This window comes from Ailuropoda melanoleuca, chromosome 8, assembly GCF_002007445.2.
Source record: "Ailuropoda melanoleuca isolate Jingjing chromosome 8, ASM200744v2, whole genome shotgun sequence".
NCBI lineage: Eukaryota > Metazoa > Chordata > Mammalia > Carnivora > Ursidae > Ailuropoda > Ailuropoda melanoleuca.
Genome location: NC_048225.1, coordinates 76263357 through 76286292, shown reverse-complemented (window position 1 = coordinate 76286292; position 22936 = coordinate 76263357). Strand labels below are relative to the sequence as shown.

Below are 22936 nucleotides of genomic sequence, written 5' to 3'. Positions count from 1 at the left end.
GAAGGCAGACGCTTAACCGCTGTGCCACCCAGGCGCCCCTGCCTTCTAGCTTCTTATAAAGTGCCTCATATTCACCTGTTCAGCCTACTTAAACGTTATTTTTCCTCCCATGCCCCCACTTCCAAACGGTTTTTATATAAAGATTTTCCTTACCTTATTGGATTTCTAAGTTTATAAAAATAATATTGGAGTACATTAGCAAATCAGTTAATACATGGTTGTCTAAAAAAGTCACAAACACCCCTAACTTTTCTTCAAACTCATTTACTACACCTGTCTGCCCATATAAACACAGACAGAAACACGTAGATGTGCGTGCACGCATACACATAAATGACACTTCTTTGTATGTCTCCTTAGATGGTTTTTCCTTTTCTACTGTATTTCTAACGGATAGATAATTCTGTCCTCAGCTCTCTTCTTTTTGGTTTCTATACTTTATCCTAGCTGTGAAATTTTAAATATCTAACAATATCCAACTCTCTGTCTGAAGCCCTCTCCTCTCCACTCAGACTTATATATTTAACTGTCTAGAAGATATCTCTACTTGGATGCTGAGATAGTCATTTAAATATCCAGTTTTCCTTCAAGGACTTGGTAACACGGTACTTCCCTGCCCATTTGGGATTAGGTGTGGCCATGTGGCTCACTTTGGATAATAAAAAGAGTATGGAGATGACACGTCACATTCAGACAGAAGCATTAATGGCCAGTGTGTGATTCTCCACTCATTCTTTTTCCATGCCATGGTGATCAGCAATAATCTGACCAAACTGAGTCTTGAAATGAGAATAAAAAGGAGCAGAGACCCTGACAATGTGAGATGGGCATATAGAATGATCAAGAAATCAATCTTATAGGGGCGCCTGGGTGGCACAGCGGTTAAGCGTCTGCCTTCAGCTCAGGGCGTGATCCCGGCGTTATGGGATCAAGTCCCACATCAGGCTCTTCAGCTATGAGCCTGCTTCTTCCTCTCCCACTCCCCCTGTTTGTGTTCCCTCTCTCGCTCGCTGGCTGTCTCTATCTCTGTCGAATAAGTAAATAAAATCTTTAAAAAAAAAAAAAGAAATCAATCTTATAGTTTGAAGCCACCAGATTTTGAAGGCTGTTTGTTGCAGCAGAACTTAGCCTATCCTGACTCAACACTGATGTGTCTGAAGCATCCCAAATTTAACATGGTCAAAACAATATGACCCATCCCATTTTTTCCTTTCCCCATATTACTCAACTTTTTAAATGGCACTAACATGTACCTATTGTCTAAGACTCAATAATCTTTTTAAATTTTACTCATTCTTGCACTTTTCACATCTCATCCACCAGTAAATCTTAAAAGATTGGCTTTACCAACAAAGTATATCCCAAATCCAACCACTTCTCAGTATCTCCTCTGCTGTGACAATACCCCAAGCCATCATCTCTCCTCGGAACCGACACAGCAGGCTCTTGACCTTCCCTACAAACCCTGCTCCCATTTGTTGTTTTTCTTACTGCATTTTATTATTGGTTTGTAAGAGCTCTTTAAACTTTGGCAAATAAAATAACAACTCTGCCTGTCATATATATTGTATATGTCATTTTCAACTTTAGTTTTCTTTTTTTTATATATAAACCTGGATCAATCTTTAGATTTAAGTCACTGGTTTTAATGGTCACTAGCCTTAATCTGTTTAGTTCTTGCTCAAACAAGAGTGCCTGGTAGAGTACCCAGCAAAAACACAGTTAATATTGTTCAATAGTCAACATGACTCTGAAACAAAAAGGAGGTTTTTTTTGTTTTTGTTTTCCCCCTCAAGAGGAGCATTTCTTAGTAGAGACACTAATTCTGATCCTAAGAAATTAACTGTCATCCTGCTTTTCAATTTTCAGATTATACATTTTGTTGCATAAATGGATGAATTTAAGGCAAATGAATCAACTTTTGAATTTAAATTTTGCAAAATTCTTTTCATTAGCTTCATATTATATGTTACTATCTTTAAATAGTAGATTCTTAAAATAGTAGAAGATAGAGGGCCAGAAATTAGGCCATGAAATGGCTCTCTGGTAATCCTCAGATAATATATATATTTTTGTACATTATGCACAGCATCGTCACAGTGGGCAATGGTGCTGACAGGTAAAAACATGGAATTTAAGGAAGAAGGATTGGTCCAGGAAGATGGGGAGGCTGGGTACCATGGAATTTGAGCATGTGAAACAAAGCCAGTATTGAGAGCCATAGGCAATGAGGGAATGTAAGCGTCAGAGCCTCATAGCATGATCCTTCAAAAATATGTAATTCAGTGAAAAAAAATAACATATTTGTACAGGCACAGTAAAGGGAAAGAAATTAACAAAATCTATATATTCATTACAAATATAATAATGATAATAGACAAGATTACACAATTATACTACATTTGTACAGTCTTAGATGCTTAATTTCCATTATTTATATCATTATCTTTGACTTGCTTATAAAGTTTAATCTACTCATGTTCTATATTTTTCCTTCTGAATATTATTTTGAACACTTTATATTTCCTTCTTCTCACTATCCTCCACTTAAATATCTTTCTCTTTTTCATTAAAAAATTTTATTACTTAAGTATAGTTGACATACAGTGTTATAGTGGTCTAAGGTATATTTAAAACCTTTTTAAAAATTTATTTATTTTTATTTATTTTTTTAAGATTTTATGTATTTATTTGACAGATGGAGAGACAGTCAGTGAGAGAGAGAACACAAGCAGGGGGAGTGGGAGAGGAAGAAGCAGGCTCCCAGAGGACAAGCACGATGTGGCTGTATAAAATTTTTAAAACAAAAGTGGGATTACGTTATCCATGGTGGGGTTTTTTTCCTAGCTAATTTCATGAAAATCTCCATCGCAGTCAATATATACTTCATTTTTTAAAAAATTTGCTTCAAAGCATTTCATTGATGTACCATGCTCTACTTAAACCAATTAGCTATGATATATATTGATACTGTTTTTAAACACTGGTAACTGTGAACAATGTTTCAAAGTGATTTTTGAACAAATACCTTTGCACAATTATTGAATTATTTGATAAAAATAAATGTTTAAGAGTAGAATTACTTGGCCAAAAGGTTGGCATATAATCAAAGTATTCGATAAATAACACCAAACTGGCCACCTTCCAGGAGGGCCATATGTACACTGTGCCACATCTCGTATACAAGAAGGACAGCTTCCTTATTACTACATAACATGACCATTCTTTCACATTTCTCATAATCTGAAAGGTCAAAAATGATGTATAGCTGGCTATTTTAATTTATAATTCTTGGTTGCTGATGAAACTGAACTTTATAGCAGTCCTTTTTTTTTCCTTTTATGGTATTAAATGAATGTATATTGATTTGGTCAGCTTTCTTTTCTTCGCAATAGGTTTTTGTTCTGTTTTAAAGGAATCAAATAGAAACAGTTCTATTTTGAGGGTATTTAATCCCTTGAATATCATACATGCTGCAATATTTTATCAATTTGTCATTTGTCTTTTAACTGTTTACTGTCTTCTGTACCATACAAAAGCTTTAAATTTGTATGTAGCTTAAGCTCTCATATTTTTCTTTCATTATTTTCCAATTTATTAATCTTTAATCATTAATTTCTTTCTTTAGATTTTTTTGTTGCTCACTTTCCAACCTTTTAAATTTATGTACTTCCATTAAAAATAATAATTCCATTTAAAGTTATTAGTTTTTCTCTGTATATAGCACTGGCCCTATCTTACAATGTTTCCTGTTTAGTGTTTTCACTGTTATTATATCCCAAATAGTCTGTTAAGTATTGATTTCCATTTGGATCCATTTTGGAGTGTATTTTCTTTTCCTGAATAGATCAGCTTTTACACTTAAAGTTTGCCAGGTGTATCTAGTTTTCTATAGCTTTTGTAGCTTATCAGATATCCAATATTTATTATTTAAAAAATATACACACACATATCTTTTGAGTCAACCTTATTTCTTATAATAATCACGTTCTTTTTCATTGTAGTTTTTGTCCAGTTGATCTGCCAAAGATAGGGAGAAAAATTTTAAACTCTTACAACTATAATGATTCTGGTATGATTTCACTGTACAGTATGATAATCACACAAAGATAAATTAATAAAAAATTTTTAATTTATACTTTTTGATAAAAATGCTTTGGTAAGTTCTTAATTTTCAACCCATATTTATCACATTGGCATTTCTAAAATCATACTTGATCATAACATGTTTTCAAGAGAGAGGTATAAAATTTTTCCTTTCAGGGGTGCCTGGGTGGCTGAGTCAGTTAAGTGTCTGCCTTTGGCTCAGGTCATGATTCCAAGGTCCTGGGATTGAGCCCCATATCGGGCTCCTTGCTCAGCAGGGAACCTGCTTCTCCCTCTCCTCCTCCCCCTGCTTGTGCTTTCTCTCTCTGTCAAGTAAGTAAATAAATAAAATCTTAAAAAAAAAATTTCCATTCAAACCAATTCCATTAAAAAATATCAGCATACAAAAAGATGTTTAAAATACTGTGAGAGATTATTGAGAGGGGGCCAAGATGGCAGAGTAAGAGGACCCTAAGTTCACCTTGTCCCATAGATACAACTAGATAACACTCATATCAGTACAAATAACCCAGAAAATGACCTGAAGACTGGCAGAACAAACTCCCCAACTAAAGGCAGAGAAGAAGCCACATCAAAGAGGGTAAGAAGGGAGGAGAGTGGTGGGAACCTGGATGGACTCCAGCAGACCATCCATGGGCGGGATGGAGCCTCAATCAATGGTGGAGAAGGGAGAGAAACAGATTATCACACCAGGGAGCCCACATGGGGAAGATGAATCCTCAAAATATTTGGTTTTGAAAACTAGAGGGGCCAAATTTCATGAGTTCTTACAACCAGTGAGCCATAAAGCCTGGAATTTTAAAAATCAGAGGGCTTGGCTCTGGGAGAGCCCAGACGGTGATAGGAAGCTGAGTCTCTACCCTTAAAGAAATAGCATAACAAAGAGCCTGTGGGGATACAGCATAGAAGGAGCAGTTTGAAAAATGCCTGGGCATATGGGATAGAGAGTTACTCACTCATCTTAGCGCTCAGAGAGGCAGGGATTTCAGGGAGAACCCTCCAGGAACAAAGGAGCTAGCAAGGTACCATTTCCATCCTCCAACCCCCAGCATAAACACACAGCTGCCTCACTACCTAACTTGCTTACACCAAACCCTGCCCCACTGTGCTTTAGTGGATCCACCCTTCCCAGTCACCTTTGCCTCAGTTTGGACTCGGCGGGTCCCCTCCTCCTGAAGACCAGTGAAAATCTTGCCAAAACCAAGTCTCTGACCAGTGTGTTTTGCAGGGCCTTGGTCCTGGCAGCAGCTGCAGGCCCTGTGGAAGGGTGCACCTTCTTAAAATTGCCTGCCCTCCCCACACAGCCCCAGTCTCTGCAGCAGCAGCTACAGATCTCATTTTGCAAGCAAACCAGTGTGTGCCTTGCTAAAACTACATGCCCCACCCTGGCTAGGGATCAAACACTGTCCACAATAGGCAAAGAAAGCCTCTGCAGATGACTAGGCTGAAGGAAAAAGCAGCCCAGACATGACAACAGGTAACACACAACACACATAGGAGACACCCCTGAAGCATGCGGTTCTGGTGAACAGGGGACACTACACTGTTGGACGCTACAGGATTTCTTCATGAGGCCATTACTTTTAAGAGCAGGAAATGTAGCTGACTTTCCTAACACACAGGCACTGGGAGTTAGACAAAATGAGGAGACAGAGGAATATGCCCAAATGAAAGAACAGGACAAAACCACAGCAAGAGACCTAAACAAAAAGGATATATGTAATATGCCTAATAGAGAATTTTAAAAAAGATTTTATTTATTTATTTGAGAGAGAGAGAACACAGGTGGAGGGGGGAAGGACAGATGGAGAGGGAGAGAAAGAGAGAAGCAGACTCCCAAAAAGCCTGACACAGGGCTCGATCCAAGGACCCGGAGATCATGACCCAAGTCAAAGTCAGATGCTTAACCAACTGAGCCACCCAGACACTCCTGATAGAGAATTTAAAGCAATAATTGTAAAGATACTTACTGGACTTAAGAAAAGAGTGGAAAGCATCAGTAAGACCCTTAACAAGATAGAAAACATGAAAAAGAAATAATCACAGACGAAGAACAAAACAAATGAAATTAAAAATACACTAGATGTAACAAATAGCAGGCTAGAAGAAGCAGAGGAGTAAATTAGTGACCTAGAAGACAGAGCAATAGGAAGTAATCAAACTGAGCAGGTGTGAGAAAAAAAAATTATGCAAAATGAGAACAGACTTAGGGAACTCAGTGACTTTATCAAGCATAATAACATTCACATTATAGGGATCCCAGAAGGAGAGAGAGAAAAGGGGACAGAAAATTAATCTGAAGAAATAATAGCTGAAAACGTCCTTAATGTGGGAAGGAAACAGACATCCAGATTCAGAAGGCAGGGAGTCCCCTAAAAAATCAACCCAAGGAAGTCCATACCAAGACACACAGTAATTAAAATGGCCAAAAGGAATGATAAAGAGAGAATTTTAAAAGAAGCAGGAGAAAAGAAGATAGTTACATATGAGGGAAACTCCATAAGGCTATCAGCAAACTTTTCAAAGCACTGAAAGGAAAAATCTGCAGCCAAGAACACTCTATCAAACAAATCTATTATTCAGAATAGAAGGAGAGATAAAGAATTTCCAGACAAACAAAAGCTAAAGGAGTTCATGATGACTAGCCTAAGGAACTGTTGAAGAGGACTCTTTGAGAGGAAAGGAAAGACCATAAGAATAAAAAATGTAAGAAGCAGAAAAGCAGTGAAAATAAGTATATCTGTAAAAGTTACTTGCAAAATAAAAGGATAAAAAGTATGACATCATATACCAAAAATGTGGTGGGGAGAGGAGTAAAGAATGGGCTCAAACTTAAGCTACCATCTACTTAATATAGACTGGTATATGCAGATGTTATATATAAATCTAATGATAACCACAAATCAAAAGCCAGTAATACATATGCAAAAGAAAGAGAGAGAGAGAAAATAATCCAAGTATAAGCATTAAAGAAACCCAGCAAACCATGAAAGAGAACAAGAGAAGAAAGGATCAGAGAAGAACTAAAAAACAACCACAAAACAAGTTACAAATTGGCAATAAATACATACTTATCAATAACTACTTTGAATGTAAATGGACTAGGGTGACAGAAAAGACATAGGGTAAAAAAACAACATGCATTTATATGCTGCCTACAAGAGACTCATTTAAGACCTAAAGACACATGCGGACTGAAAGTAAGAGGATGGAGAAACATTTATCATGCAAAGGGATGTCAAAAGAAAGCTGGGGTAGAAATACTTGTATCAGACAAAATAAACTTTAAAACAAAAACTGTAACAAGAGACAAAGAAGGACAGTATATAACAAAAGGGACAATCCAACAAGAAGATATAACAATTGTAAATATCTATGCACCGAACACGGGTGCGCCCAAATACATAATACAGTTAATAACAGGCATAAAGGTACAAATTGATAGTAATACAATAGTAGTAGGGGACTTTAACACCCCACTTACATCAATGGACAGATCATCCAAACAGAATATCAACAAGGAAACAGAGATTTTGAATGACACACTACACCAAATGGATTTAACAAATACATTCACAACATTCAATCCTCAAAGAACAGAATACACATTCTTTTCAAGTGCACACAGAACATTCTCCAGAATAGATCACACATTAGGCCATAAAACAAACTTAACAAATTCAAAAAGATTTAAGTAATACTACATATTTTTTTCTGACCACAATGCTATGAAACTAGAAATCAACCACAAGAAAAAAGTCTGGAAAGAGCACAAATACATGGAGGTTAAACATGCTACTAAATAATGAATGGGTCAACCAAGAGATCAAAGAAGAAATAAAAAATTACATGGAGGAGCATCTGGCTAACTCAGTTGGTAGAGGATCTGACTTTTCATCTCAGGGTTTTAAGTTTGAGCCCCAAGTTTGGTGTAGAGATTACTTAAAGAAAAAAAAATTAATTACATGGAGAAAACTGAAAATGAAAACTCAATGGTACAAAATCTCTGGGATGCAGCAAAAGCCATTTTAAGAGGAAGCTTATAGCAATACAGGCCAACTTCAAGAAGCAAGAAAAATGTCATATAAACAACCTAATCTTACACTTAAAGCAGCTAAAAAGAAAAAAAGAAGAAAAACATAACCCCAAATCAGCAGAAGGAAGGAAAAAATAAAGATTAGAGCAGAAATAAATGAAAATAGAAACTAGGAAAACGATAGAGCAGACCAATGAAACCAGGAGCTGGTTCTTTGAAAAGATCAACAAAATTGATAAACTTCCGGGCAGACTCATCAAAATAAGAGAAAAGGGGGGGGGAGAGAAAGGACTCAAATAAATAAAATCACAAATGAAAGAGGAAAAATAACAACAAACACCACAGAAATACAAAGGATTGTAAGAGAATATCATAAAAAATTATATGACAACAAATTGGCCAACCTAGAAGAAATGCATAAACTCCTAGAAACATAAACTATCAAAACTGAAGCAGGAAGAATCAGAAAATTTGAACAGAACAATTACTAACAGTGAAAGTGAATCAGTAAACAAGAAACTGCTAACAAACAAAAATCCAGGACCAGATAGCTTCTCAGGTAAATTCTACTAAACATTTAAAGAAGAGTTAATACCTATTTCTTCTCAAACTTTTCCAAAAAATAGAAGAGGAAGGAAACTTCAAAATTCACTCTATGAGGCCAATATTACCCTGATACCAAAACCAGATAAAGACACTACACTAAAAAGAGAATTACAGGCTAATATCCCTGATGAATACAGATGCAAAAATCTTCAACATAATATTGGCAAACCAAATCCAACAATACATTTTAAAAAATCATTCACCAAGGTCAAGTGGGATTTATTCCTGGGATGCAAAAGTGGCTCAATATTCACAAATCAATCAATACATTACATCAATAAGAGAAAAGATAAAAAGCCATATTATCATTTCAATAGACACAGAAAAAGTATTTGACAAAGTACAACATCCATTCATGATAAAAACCCCCAACAAAGTAGGTTTAGAAGGAATATATCTCAACATAATAAAGGTCATATATGAAAAACCCACAGCTAACATCATACTTAATGATGAAAACCTTGAGAGCTTTTCCCCTAATGTCAGGAACAAGACAAGAATGTCCACTCTTACCAGTTTTATTCAACATAGTACTGGAACTCCTAGCCACAGCAATCAGACAACAAAAAGAAATTAAAAAACATCCAAATTGGTATGGAAGAAATAAAACCTTCACTATTTGCAGATGACCTGATACTATCAGAAAACCTTAGAGATTCTCCCAAAAATACTAGAATATAAATGAATTCAGTATGTTTGCAGGATACAAAATCAATGTACAGAAATCTTTTGTATTTCTCTACACTAATAATGAAACAGTGGAAGGAAAATTTTGAAAAAACCCATTTACAATTGCACCTAAAATAATGAAATACCTAGGAGTAAATTTAATCAAAAAGTGAAAGACCTATACTCTGAAAACTATAAAACACTGATAAAAGAAATTGAAGATGACACAAAGAAATGGAAAGACAGCCCACGCTCACAGGTTGGATGAACAAATATTGTTGAAATGTCTATACTGCCCAAAGCAATCTACCCATTTAATGCAATCCCTATCAAAATATCAAGAGCATTTTTCACAGAACTAGACCAAACAATACTAAAATTTCTATGGAACCACAAAAGACCTGAAATAGCCAAAGCAATCTTGAAAAAGAAATACAAATTTGGTATCACAATTCCAGACTTCAAATTATATTGCAAAGCTGTAGTAATCCAAACAGTATGGTACTGGCACAAAAACAGACACATAGATCAATAGAGCAGAATAGAACGCCCACGAATAAACCCACAATTATATGGTCAATTAATCTTCGATAAAGGAGGCAAGAATATGCAATGGGCAAAAGACTGTCTCTTCAGCAAATGGTGTTGGGAAATCTGGACAGCTACATACAAAAGAATGAAACTAGACCACTTTCTTACACCATACACAAAATAAACTCAAAATGGATTAAGGACCTAAATGTGAGATCTGAAACCATGAAGGTCCTAGAAGAGAGGACAGGCACTAATTTCTCTGACATTGGCCATAGCAATATCTTTCTAGATATATCTCCTTAGGCAAGGGAAGCAAAAGCAAAAAGAAACTATTGGGGTTACATAAAAATAAAAAGCCTCTGTGCCTCAAAAGAAATGACCAGCAAAACTAAAAGACAACCTACTACATGGGAGAAGATATTTGCAAATGACATATCCAATAAAGGGTTAAAATATATAAAGAACTTATACAACCCAATATACATTTTTTAAAACCCCAAATAAACCTATAAAAAATGGGCAGAACACATGAACAGACAGTTCTCCAAAGAAGACATCCAGATGGCCAAGAGACATGAAAAGATGCTCAACATCATTCATCATCAGGGAAATGCAAACCAAAACCATGATGAGATATCGCCTCACACCTGTCACAATGGTTAATATCAAACACTCAAGAAATAAGTGTTGACGAGGACGTGGAGAAAAAGGAACCCTCGTGGACAGCTGGTAGGAACACAAACTGGTGTAACAACTGTGCAAGACAGTATGAAGGTTCCTCAAAAGATCAAAAATAGAATTACCCCATAATCCAGTAATCATGCTACTGGGTATTTACTCAAAGAATAAAAAAACATATATTTGAAGGGATATATACACCCCTATGTTTATTGCAGGATTATTTACAATAGCGAACTATGGAAGCAGCCCAAGTGTCCATCAGTAGATGAATGGATATAGATGTGGTATATATACACAACAGAATATTATTCAGCTATAAAAAAGAATGAAGTCTTGCCATTTGCAACAACATGGATGGACTACAGAATATTATGCTAAGTGAAACAAACCAGTCAGAGAAAGACAAATACCATATGATTTCACTCACATGTGGAATTTAAGAAACAAAACAGCAAATAAAGTGAAAAAAAGGGGGCGCCTGGGTGGCACAGCGGTTAAGCGTCTGCCTTCGGCTCAGGGCGTGATCCCGGCGTTATGGGATCGAGCCCCACGTCAGGCTCCTCTGCTGTGAGCCGGCTTCTTCCTCTCCCGCTCCCCCTGCTTGTGTTCCCTCTCTCGCTGGCTGTCTCTATCTCTGTCAAATAAATAAATAAAATCTTTAAAAAAAAAAAAAAGTGAAAAAAAGATATAAACCAACAGGTAATGAGGATTAAGGAAAGCACTTGTCATGATGAGCCCCAGGTGATGTATGGAATTGTTGAATCACCATACTGAGTCACTACATTGTACACATGGAACTACTATAACACTGTATTTTAACTACACAGGAATTAAAATTTTAAAAAGTACAATACTCAGAATATGTCAAAAAAGCTATGAAGTAAGACAAAAATTCTTCTCATTATTTCTCATTAACTAGAGTGAAGTCACTTGTTTTGAAAACAATAGAGGAAATAAAATATATAAATAAACCCCATGAACCCTTCAGAAGTCCCCGTTCTATCACCCACTGTGAGCTTTCTGAGCAACAGATCAATTCTTGCTTTCTTATAGTCTATTTGACAAGATTAATAAATTTGGAAACACGATATAGATTGCAACTCACTTTCAAACTTTTCTGCCTCCAACTGAACTGCCCTTTCCTCCAACTGATTACAATAAAAGGGGGTTCAAAAGCTAAGCATTAAGCAATGGTCTTTTAAGATAGGTTTGCCAAAAAAAGAACCAAAGGTTTATTGGTGTTGAGAAGATTGAGACAGACAATTCATTTTTATATGCACATGAAACTAAAATAACACTTTTAGGCCAATAAGTTTTCATCCTTTCTTTTCACTTTAATGATATTCTTATTGGGTTATGCATAAATTAAGCAAATCAGATGGTCTCTCCTTAAATCCCAGGGGAAAATATTTTCTAAGCTTCTCTAAGAAAAATCAAGGAAAGCGTATACATCATTCAAAGAAAATAAAAAACCCGAATTCACCTGACTATACCTAAACTGCTTAGAATGTTCTGATTTGCACTTACATATATTTTAAATATTAGAAAGGAAATACATCATAATACATTATGATATTATACTGTCTGGTTCTTTACAAGTTTGGTGATGGTTTTTCAGTGTTATCTATAGTCTCTCACCTTCGACCGAGGGCAAGAATTTAGGAGTCTCTTGGCCTAAGAGATAAGAGAAATTATCATGCATTTAACATCTATGTTCTTCAGTATGATATATTTTGGTGACACTTGATCTGGCATACTCAATCTTTGCAATAGAATCCAGTGGATCACCAAAATAAATACTCTAGGTAATAACTACTTTTCCCATTAATGGAGGCCGACATTGTCCACTTGTCTCACTGAATGTGTTGGGAAATCACTAGACAAAGTATTTTTTTAATGTAAAAACAAGTGTTTAAATCTGATTTTCCTTTCTTTTCTTAAACAGCAAAGCCCTCTGAAATGTATTACATTATTGCATTTAACCTAACCAGAACTTTATTAAGACTTAGACTAAAAAAATTGTTTTAGCATGTTTCTATTCTATTTCTCCTTTTCAAATGTTCCTTCTCTCTAATCAAGGTGGTCAACTTAATACTTCTGCCAGAAGAAATGTAAGAATCCTTCACTTTAAGAAGACTGAAGTAAAAGGGTAGTAAATCTCTCTTTCATAGGTCATAAAAGATTCGTAAGAGAAGAGATTAAATGTAGTTTTTCCCCACAACTTAAAATTTTTTGAAGTGTTCATTTCTTAATTCATCAGGATTTCTTTTTTTTTTTTCAGTTTTCATTTATGTTTCTGCACCAACATCATTAAGAATCTTGAGAGCTTTTGTTATAGAATTTTATTCCTTATTTAGTATTTCTCTACTTTTAATTTGGCTAATATCAAAGATATTTAACAAAACCCGAAGTCTTTAATAAAGAAATAAAATGAAAAGCCTATTATATTCCTAGAAATGCCTACCAAGAGAGGGCATCAAATTAAATAAGAAGTTAAATGTCTTCTTTTTAGGACAAGAAATATGGAGATTACTTTTTACCTGAAGGCCTCAGTTCTGCAAATGACATTTTACATTTGTGTACAACAAATTAAGAAAAAGAACAAAAACAACCCCCCCCAAACCCATTACTGTATATATTTGTTCACATTCCCAAAACTGACTCATGAAGTCCTAGACTCTGGTCTTCCTCATGAAGACATGGACTTGGAATCCACGGTTTAGGGAAACCCCTCTAAGGAGGAGACAGACTTTACCCTAAGCGATTTAGAGTATCACTATGCCAACAGAAAAACATTTTCAAAAGGAAAAATAAGTAATGGGCTTGGAAGGAATTTTTTTTTTTTTTGGTAACTGTGATCCCTTCAGAAAAGGAAAATTTGCTTTTTAAGGAAAAATAACAAAATACATACAGTTGTTCAAAGAGGAATGTGAACCTTGCTGTTTCATTCCATTGTAATATAAATCTGTGCACCTATCATGAGAGTTTGTTTCCTTGGAGTTTAGAAGATTAGATACCAAACCCAAAGTGTAATCTAATAAAGGTGGCTGGAGCAGATCAGCTGAGTTGCTACGAGAAAATGGATAGTAGGCTTGTTCCGTACAGCTCAGAATATATGTGTGTGGATGTGTGTGTGTGTGTGTGTGTGTGTGTGTGTGTGTGTTTACATTGCATTTAACATATGTGGGAAGATGAATCCATTCATCCTGCTCATCTAAAGAAACATGAATTCAGCAGACTTCATTCTCTTTAGAGTCTGGTTAATATCATAAATAATAAAATGCCATTCCCTAAATAAACAATTAGCCATTGTGAGTCTAAAATGAGTCACCTTTTACAGCTGGCTCACGTATACGGCAGGCAACAAGTTAGGTATGTTGCCTTGGGGACAATTCAGACCAAGCATTCCAGAATTAGAGGGAAAAAAGAACCTCATATTCTCCTTTTGAAGACTCCAGATCTATACTCTGGAGACAGCACAGCTTGTATTCCAGTGTTTTCCATTTATACTGAAATTCTAAGCTAAAGGAAAATAGCACGCAGATGTGCTGTTTGTGATTTCAGGAGGCTTTTTCGTGCCAGAATACATGGTCAGGACAATGATTGGATTTTTAAAGTATTAGCATTACATTTTTTCACCATTCATAACATAAACAATGAAAAATTAAGGCATAAGGCATAAGGGCACCTCCAAAGTAGCCACTTTTCAATTAAAAACCAAAGCAGTCAGTGCTCGTGTCTTTAACACTCTTCAACTGACCCTCGGGCACCTGAAGAAACCCCCTCAGCATTGTACGAAGTTTTCGCTACGCAGATGGTGGCTCCAGGTGCCTGAAGACCCTGGAAGACCTTCTACATCATCCTAGAGGTACCCTTACGAGCAGCAGCTTAGCACTTTGGGGCTTTACTGCTCACTGCATTATAACGATCTGAAAATCAGTAAACTCTATTAAACTGAACATTGCCCAGAAGAACTTGACCAAGCAAGACACAATAAATGGATGACTCCTACTTTAGAGGAGCATTTTCTTTTGGGAATTTTACAAATCCCTTTAAGTCATCAGTGAATCACTAGTGAAAGAAGCAAATCATTAATGCTTTTTGAGGGGTCTACGGGTTAGCACTTCCCCCAAAATGTCAGCAGCTGGTTCTCTGATCATCACATACACAGACTCGTTATTAGTGCACTCACAATTAGCTCATGGCATTTAACAAACAAACAAGACATGGAGCACATGAAATTCTAGACAGAGACTCAATGTAAGTGACTAGATCAGACATATTTACTACTCAAGAATTGAAATACATCATATGGTGTCAGAACAAAAATATGGGTTTTTATATTTGTCCGAATGTTTTTTCTAATAGTGGTAGTATTAGGTAGAAATATTATCCTTTACTTTGTGCAAGGAATCTCTAATTTCATAAGCTACCTGCCATTTTTAAAAAGTGAACTATTAGTGGACTGAACTCACCATCTTGCTTCTTCACAAATGTCTATCTTGTACTTTTCTTGTAGTATTTTTAACTTTATTTAATATTATTACTTGGGTCACAAGCAGTTCTATTCAGATATAAATTCATAAAGTGACACATTTTCAATACCAACCACGACTTCAACATATTCTATAACAGCACATTCCATCAAATTAAACTGCAAGGTTTCCCACATTTGTTTTACATTCTATATGTATGGCTTATGAATAGCAATTTTGATGAATTCCAGCTGGTTTAACTATGCAGGCCGCCCCTTATAGAACGGATTCTTTTCAATTCTTATTGTATTCAGTGAGGCCCATTTTAAGTGGGCCACCTGGTAGGATGAAACATTAATAATTCTCCATAGAAAAAAGGAAAAACAAATCACCGTGCTAAACTTAAGACCATCTTCCCTAACTATGCTACTATTATAGAGCTAACGTAAGTGAGAAGTAGTTCTAATCTTTTGGAAGAATTGAACTGAAATTCAAACAAGCCAGCAACCCTACGAATGACTAACACGCTCATTCATCTAATGACAATAACAACATGAAGATAATTTTCACCATCGGTGTGTGCCGCCTGGTCTCACAAATCTATCATGCACATTTGGTCTCCTCCTCCATCCCCCACACCCTCCTGCTTCCGTCCAGCTGGAATACATCAGGGTGCAGAAGCCAAGTCAAATGTGGACCCCACCCTCTTCCATCCATTTTAAGGCACCTTCAAAGCCAGAGCACTGATCTAGTTCAGTTTCACCAGCAAAGCCAGCCATCCTGCTATTTAAGACTCCAGTTTGGGGTTTTTATAACTGCACATTAACATAAGAGCTTTGATTTTTGGTCAAAAACTTTGCTGCACTGAGTTTCATCAGATTGTTGTACCCTTTCTGCAGAAGAGTCCTCATTATTAAATCTTCATAATCTTTGCTCTTGGTGTTGATCTCTTTCCTTATGTTATCAACCTCTCCGAACCACCCGAAACCAACCCTAAAGAACGTAACACTGCCCTTCCAAAAGGTCAAAACAGAACAGCCATTAGGATAGTCCAAACGTATGTTTTCCCCGGCATTTGCAAGCCCTGTATCATTGGTGCGCTGTCGCAGACAACAGTCATTTCAACTTGCACAGAAACACTCTTGCCAAGATACATGCGGTGGGGGGTGGGGCTAGAGAGAAAGAGGAGCTGCAATAGGGCAAAGAACTTACTTTGTTGTTCCCCTGTGCACGTAGCCGCAAGGAAAAACAAAAACAAAAACAAAAAAGAAATATGTTAAACATAAACTTATTTAAAGATTGTAAGGTTTTTCACGCTAGAGCAAAATCAAAACAAATAATTTATTCACTGACATCCTCTACATACAGCACCCAGAGCCCATGGGCAAGTCAAAGAATCCACTTATATTAAATGAAATCATATATTTACAACAGCAGAAAATTATGACAGAGATCTCCCCCTTTCTTTCTACCCGGAATCCTTGGAGTATGGGAACATGGCCAAAAAGCACTGGTTTGAATTGGTAATAAGTGAACTGTTAGCATGAAAGGCAAAACAGTTAGTATGTCAGCTTGCCCTTTCCTGACAGCCCCTCCTCCAACATGCCAAGCAGTGGAAAATTTCATCAGCCAATGCATTTTTAAACAAACACTGCATCCTTGGTTTCAAAGAAGGTGGAAAAAGAAAGGAAAAGGGAGCAGAGGGAAGGAGTGGGTGGTTCTGGGGAGACAGGGTAAGCAGACCAAGTTACGACCTCCATCTGTGCCATTCCTCTGCTTCATAAATTATGAGTTTTGTCTCGGGTTGGCATGGGAAGCGAAAGCTGTATAGTGGGGATACGGCCAAAATAAACACTGGTCCACATTCAAGAAAATGGTCCTGGAAAGGTTAGTCACAAAAAATGCAGTCATTTCTAAAAGAGACACTCTGGATGGAGACACAGAGAGCAGCCAGCAACTGGCGGCGGGCAAATGGCTCTCCTGTTTCAAACTGGAGCGGCAGGAGTATGATTTCTATCAAACAATTTAACTCACATATGGCTTAAAAAAATAAAATGGTGATTCATTATTCCCAGGACAATCCGAGTCCTTGCAAGGTCAGATCCTGTGGGGAAGGCGTGATGGGATATGGGCAGGGAACACATCTGAAGTCTTCTCACAAGGGGCCCAGGAGGAATTTCTCGCTGAGATGCAGAGTTGAAGAGAGCTGTTAGTAAAGTGTGTGCGTCTTGTGGATGAGGCTGAGCCCAGGGTGGGGTAACAGGTTGGGCTGAAGATCTGGCATTTAGTCGTAAAAGAGGATGTGCAGGGAGAAACACTACATACAGAAATTTTCTGGAGAGGGGCAAGGCAACAATCACAGGAGAGGTGTTTTTTTAAAAAAAATGCCAATTGGTGACGATGGGGAAATGTCTAATCCAAGGACATCACAGCCATCATATTTAATAATAACATAACGTAAGTTTAAAGACACTGATAAAACAGTGTAGGGAAGCTTCTTGGCATTGGGAGTTGCCATGATATCACTGTTAAAATCACTGGCTTCTGTGAGACATAAATAATGACACGAGAATGAATGAAGGGGAAAAAGAATGAAGGGGGGAAAAATAGGGGAATATGCCAACCATTCAATAAGGCAATAAAGATCCCCACAGGGAATTTTATCAGGAGTAAAATTCTATTTTAGACAATAACAGGACCTGGTTCTCCAAAGAAGTGCAATATTGCTGAAAATACCTCAAACAGACGGAGTTTATTGAATTCCACAGCAGTGCCGCTTTTGATCTACCAAATAAGTTTCAGGAGTTCAACCAAGTATTTTTGCACATTAGGGAATGACTGGCTTCTCTGCTCGATGGCAGACGGTTCTGTTTGTAGTAGCAACAATGATGTCACAGAGTAGGGGGCCTTGATCCTTAAATATGAGAAACATCCATGTGGAGGACGCGGTGTGGCTTTGCCATTTCTTGCTTCCTTCAATCATTTCCCCATCGTCTATTCTGAGAGAGGCATAACACTCATGAATGGCCAACTGTAAATGTTTTATAATTCCCTCCACTACTCTGTGTGGCAGCAATTTATGTTTAGATCACGGCAAGTACCTCCACTGAAGAAAAACGAAACTCTTCAGCATTGGTCATGTGGCCGCTTGACGTGGTGTGGGAAGTGCTGCTGAATAAGCTAAGAAGAAAGTGATGCGTGGCCGGGCTAAGCATGGGCTCTGTCAGGCTTGTATTAATCGATGGCTGAGTAAATAAATGCATGTGAGTGGTCATCCCATATTAAAACATATTTATGGAGGGCTGTGGGCATTCCTCTTCTCCCCCTCGAACGATACAGAGACCCTCACCCCAGTTGCTATTTGCCACAGAGAAACATTCAGTTTTAGAGTCTATCCACAAGGAGTTTCTGAAGTCCCCAAAGACTTCATTGATAGAGTGGGTTCAACTTCCAAAGCGTCCTAAAAGCATTCACTATGACTGGGAAGGTCTTGAATTCAGAAGTATAATGAAGCTCCGGGGTGTCTCACATTCTACCGCCATCTTTCATCACTTAACTCATACCCTAGAGGGGAGGACCGTCCATCCATATAGCCAATGGAAATCTCTTCAGAAATTCTCAGGTGTATAACACTTTAACGAATAGGCAAAACTGAATTTGTACCAAATTTAATTCCAGGGCCCCCACTACGCTACAAGCTGCTCCTTTCCGATAGCCAGCAGGCCAGCATCGGAGGGCAGGCTTGTGAATCCTCACTTTCCTTCACAGACGGCCCCTTGGGCTCACTCCTGACAGACAGACGGAGCCTTCCAAACCAGCCCGTGCACAGGGCGGCACAACCCCAAGACACCCCCTAAAGAATTCTGCCTCCTCAGCCAACAGTTAAGGAAATTCTCCCTCACATGCCCAAGTCCCACTGACAGTCTGCAAAGAAAAAAATAACTACTAAACTGGGAATTAGGGCTTCATGGACCATGAATGATTTTCAATAGTAATAAAGGCTACATGGCATTGAACACATCCACCTGGCTGCAGCACTACGCCAGAGGTGATGTGCAATCGTCCTCACTTAATCCTATAAAATCACACCGGGAAAGGTAGCATTATTTTGAGTTTAAAAAAGAACAAACAATTGAAGAGTTAAGTAAGTTGCCTGAGCCACATGGCCAATAAATAGAAGGGTCAGGATTCAAATGTGAGTAGATCTGACTTAAAGTCTACCTCATTTCACTGCACACAAAATGTTCCAAAGAATTTGGAATTCTTTAGTGTTTATATACAATTTAAGTCATACTGTTAGCTGACAAAACTGTGCCTGTAAAGTCTGTCATTTTTTATATCATGTTCTTTAGATAGTTAATGAAATTTACATTTATTTGTATTCACACTTACTGATGCATGTATATATGTTTTTTCCTGTAAAATGATCTTTTAAAAGTTCTTTAATTGTAGCCTATAAGCCTGGTACTCACACTTTTTAATCTCATTTTCATCACTCAAAAACCCCAAAATGCTATTAACTAATTTCATTAGAAACATCTTTACTTCAAAATTGTATAACAATTCAATTATTCAACAATATAAAATTTTATAATGGTTATAATTTTAATTTAATGGCCAAAGGAAATAGAAGTTAAAGCAATAAGGGGCGCCTGGGTGGCACAGGGGTTAAGCGTCTGCCTTCGGCTCAGGGCGTGATCCTGGCGTTATGGGATCGAGCCCCACATCAGGCTCTTCCACTATGAGCCTGCTTCTTCCTCTCCCACCCCCCCTGCTTGTGTTCCCTCTCTCGCTGGCTGTCTCTATCTCAGTCGAATAAATAAATAAAATCTTTAAAAAAAAAAAAAAGAAGTTAAAGCAATAAAAATTCTGCTAAATCCAAATTCAGATTTAGATATATCTTTAAAGTACTGTGGCTGTTCAGAAAGATGAGGTAACTGGTAGAAGGCTAAATCTGTGGTTCAGAGAGGTTATGCGCAAGTTCATGAAGTACGGCAGTGCCGTAGTGGGAAACTGGGTCCAGCACTCCTCATTTCCATTTTAGGGCCACACATTACAGTGCTCAAATGTGAAGTCTACATTTTGCTTTGGATCCAAAAAGATCAAGGGACGAGCAGTAATTTGAAAATCCGCATAGAAATACGGTTGGGCTGTTGCATTTTATACAGATGTCCACTGTAGTTCCTACCACATTGTAATTATTTATTTGCACCCCTCACTTCCACTACACTTGAAACTCTTACGAAGTAAGAATTGCATCTTTTTATATTTGAATTTCTAGAGTCCACCGTAACAGTGATGGATGAAGGGAAGGGAGGGAGAAAAGAGGCTGGAAGAGAAAGAAAAAAAAAATCTGTAAAAAAACTCTAAGAGAAACAACCTAAGAGATAGAAGAAACCAAGTAGCAGAACAAACACTATGATATGAGTGACATAAAAATATCCCATCATGTGGACACGACAGAAAAAATATGATGGGGAAAAGCGTGAAAAGCTTAAAAAGGTGGGCAATCTTAGTTGAAAAAAACGTTCGTCCCAAACCAAAATGTGTGTGATGGCTATTTATCGAAATGAAGCCAAAATTACACAATATTAAAAAATGATCTTTGTAGACTTTTTTCCAGTCAAAATAGAGGTGCTTTGTGTGAAAAGCAGAACTTCTTGAGTCTAGACTTATGTCCACGTATGACGAAAAAATGTTTCATTTTTAGAATAGTGATTGATTTGCTGTCGACTCAATGGTTTATTGATACAAAACCCAAATGACACACCAGAAGTCCTAAAAATTGACTTACAGAGAGACATCTGTTATTAGGTTAATCTGACTTTTTCATCAAATCTTTCTAAATTAGGAATAACTGCACCTAAAAGTATCCACTCCCCCCAAATCTAAGCATGCTCACAAAATGAATGTTTACACAAGCATTCTACTTAGATTGCTTTCAGTAGTTAGCTGCCATTTAAACATCTGAAAGTCAAGTAATCGTGTAATATAACCTCCAGAACTACATGGTGCATAAGAAATGCAAATATTGTTTATGATGAAAACTGAGAAAAGCAATGTTCATGGCATACTGCCAAGTTTAATTTCCTGTCATGTCTTTAGCATATAGTAAAAAACCCCTTTGTCTCGACCCTCCAAACAACTGTACCAAAAGTGTATTTATAAACAAAAGTGATGTGAAAAGAATCAAACAGATTGTGTAGGACAACTCTAGATTTGCTTAAAATTGACTATTCCGATCAAAAATAGCAAATATTTCATCGACCGTCTCCTTTGTGCAGAGCTATGAATATGCGAAAATCCAAATTTATAAAAATAATTCACCAGAGATAGGTAGGTAATTTTGCTTTTCCAAGACAGTTTTCTCTCACAAGAGGTGCATTACATAATTTCTTTAAATAGCAAATTCCGTCTAGTGCATTTAAAATAAGTTTGACAAAAGCACAATTGAAAAAAAATCTTCACAAACATTACAGCTGCATGGCAGGAAGACATACATCCACACATTAACATTTTATACAACCAAGCATTATTTGGAAATAGAAAATAGCATAAAGTATTTACGATCTCATTGGGCCACATTATAATATCCACACTGTTTTAGCTCTCATTACTTGTTAAAGAGAGCAGTCCGTGATGAAAATAATTATCATCATCATCACCATCATCATCATTCTTATAAATAGAGTGCTTACTTGTGCCCACCCTGTTCAGTGCCTTCCCTGCATTCTCTCACTTAATCCCATCAACCAAGCTATAGGGGATTCCTGTTATTTCCCTCTTATAAATAGGAATTTTGAAATATAAAAAGGTTAGACATCCCACAGCTTACATGTGAACTTCTGGAATTTCAGTCTTGGGAGTTTGACACTAAAACCTCTGATTGAACACACATGCTCTACAGCTTCCTGTAACACCCCGCCATATAATCTTGTAGAAAATGTCCATCGTATCATGTCACTAATTGGCTTGAACCCTCTAATGGCTTTCCATCTCATTCAAAACTCAAATGCTTACCACATCCTTCAAGACCAATATAATCTGCCCTGACCACCTTCTTGGAAATTATCAGCCACTCTTGTCCTCCCTCATTGTGGTCCAGACACAACTTTTTGTTGCTCTTCTGAGACACTGAGCTGGCTTTGCACTTGCTAGTGCTTTCCACAAATAGTCTTCCCTTCATTTCATTTACTCCCTCCATTCCTTCAGGAGCCTACTCAAATGGCAACTCTTCAAAAGGACCTTCCTTCATCACCTTTACTAAAATAAAGCTTACCTGCCCCTCTCTGTCCCTTTTTCTTTATTTTTTTATAGACAGTTCACTCTCTTAAAATCCCACTATATAATTGAACAGTTATTCGTTCACTTGTTTAATGTCTGCTCCTTGGGGATGGGACCTTACTGTTCACCTCTGTAGCACTAGTGCTTAGAACGGTGCCTGGCAAAAAGTGCGTGCTCAACAGGCTTTTGTGGACTGAATGAATAAAAAATTAAGTATATGTACATTTTTAAAATAGGATTTTTGTGAAATTAAACACACTACCATCAATGGAGAGGGAAGAGTAATAAGAAATGATTAGAATTAATAAGAAAAGTAGAAGTGGTACTCCTATTTTTAAATGACTTCTCATGTGCAATTTTTGGAGTGGCATATAGCTATGTAAATATATATGTACACAAATGACAAAATTTGGACAATTATGGAAATCATACAGATACCTCTGTGCTTGGATATCACCAGGAAAGGGTTTTGTTTCACTTCATGTGGAGGGCACAGGGTATGTTGTGAGGGGTTCGTTGTTTTAGGTGCTGGCTAGGCAAGGGT

The 22936-nt window shown here is 37.1% G+C and overlaps 1 protein-coding gene across 9 annotated transcripts in view; it reads right to left on the bottom strand.

Moving 5' to 3' along the window:
• DNM3 (dynamin 3) overlaps nucleotides 1-22936 on the bottom strand; it is a 532818-nt gene that overhangs the window by 84910 nt on the left and 424972 nt on the right. For 6 of the 9 annotated variants that reach the window (XM_034666734.1, XM_034666737.1, XM_034666736.1 and 3 more), the window contains one exon: nucleotides 16321-16332. The exons of the other annotated variants lie outside the window; for them this stretch is intronic. In XM_034666734.1, the coding sequence (XP_034522625.1) occupies nucleotides 16321-16332 (12 nt within the window). The remainder of the gene's footprint in view (nucleotides 1-16320; nucleotides 16333-22936) is intronic. 9 annotated transcript variants of the gene reach the window in all.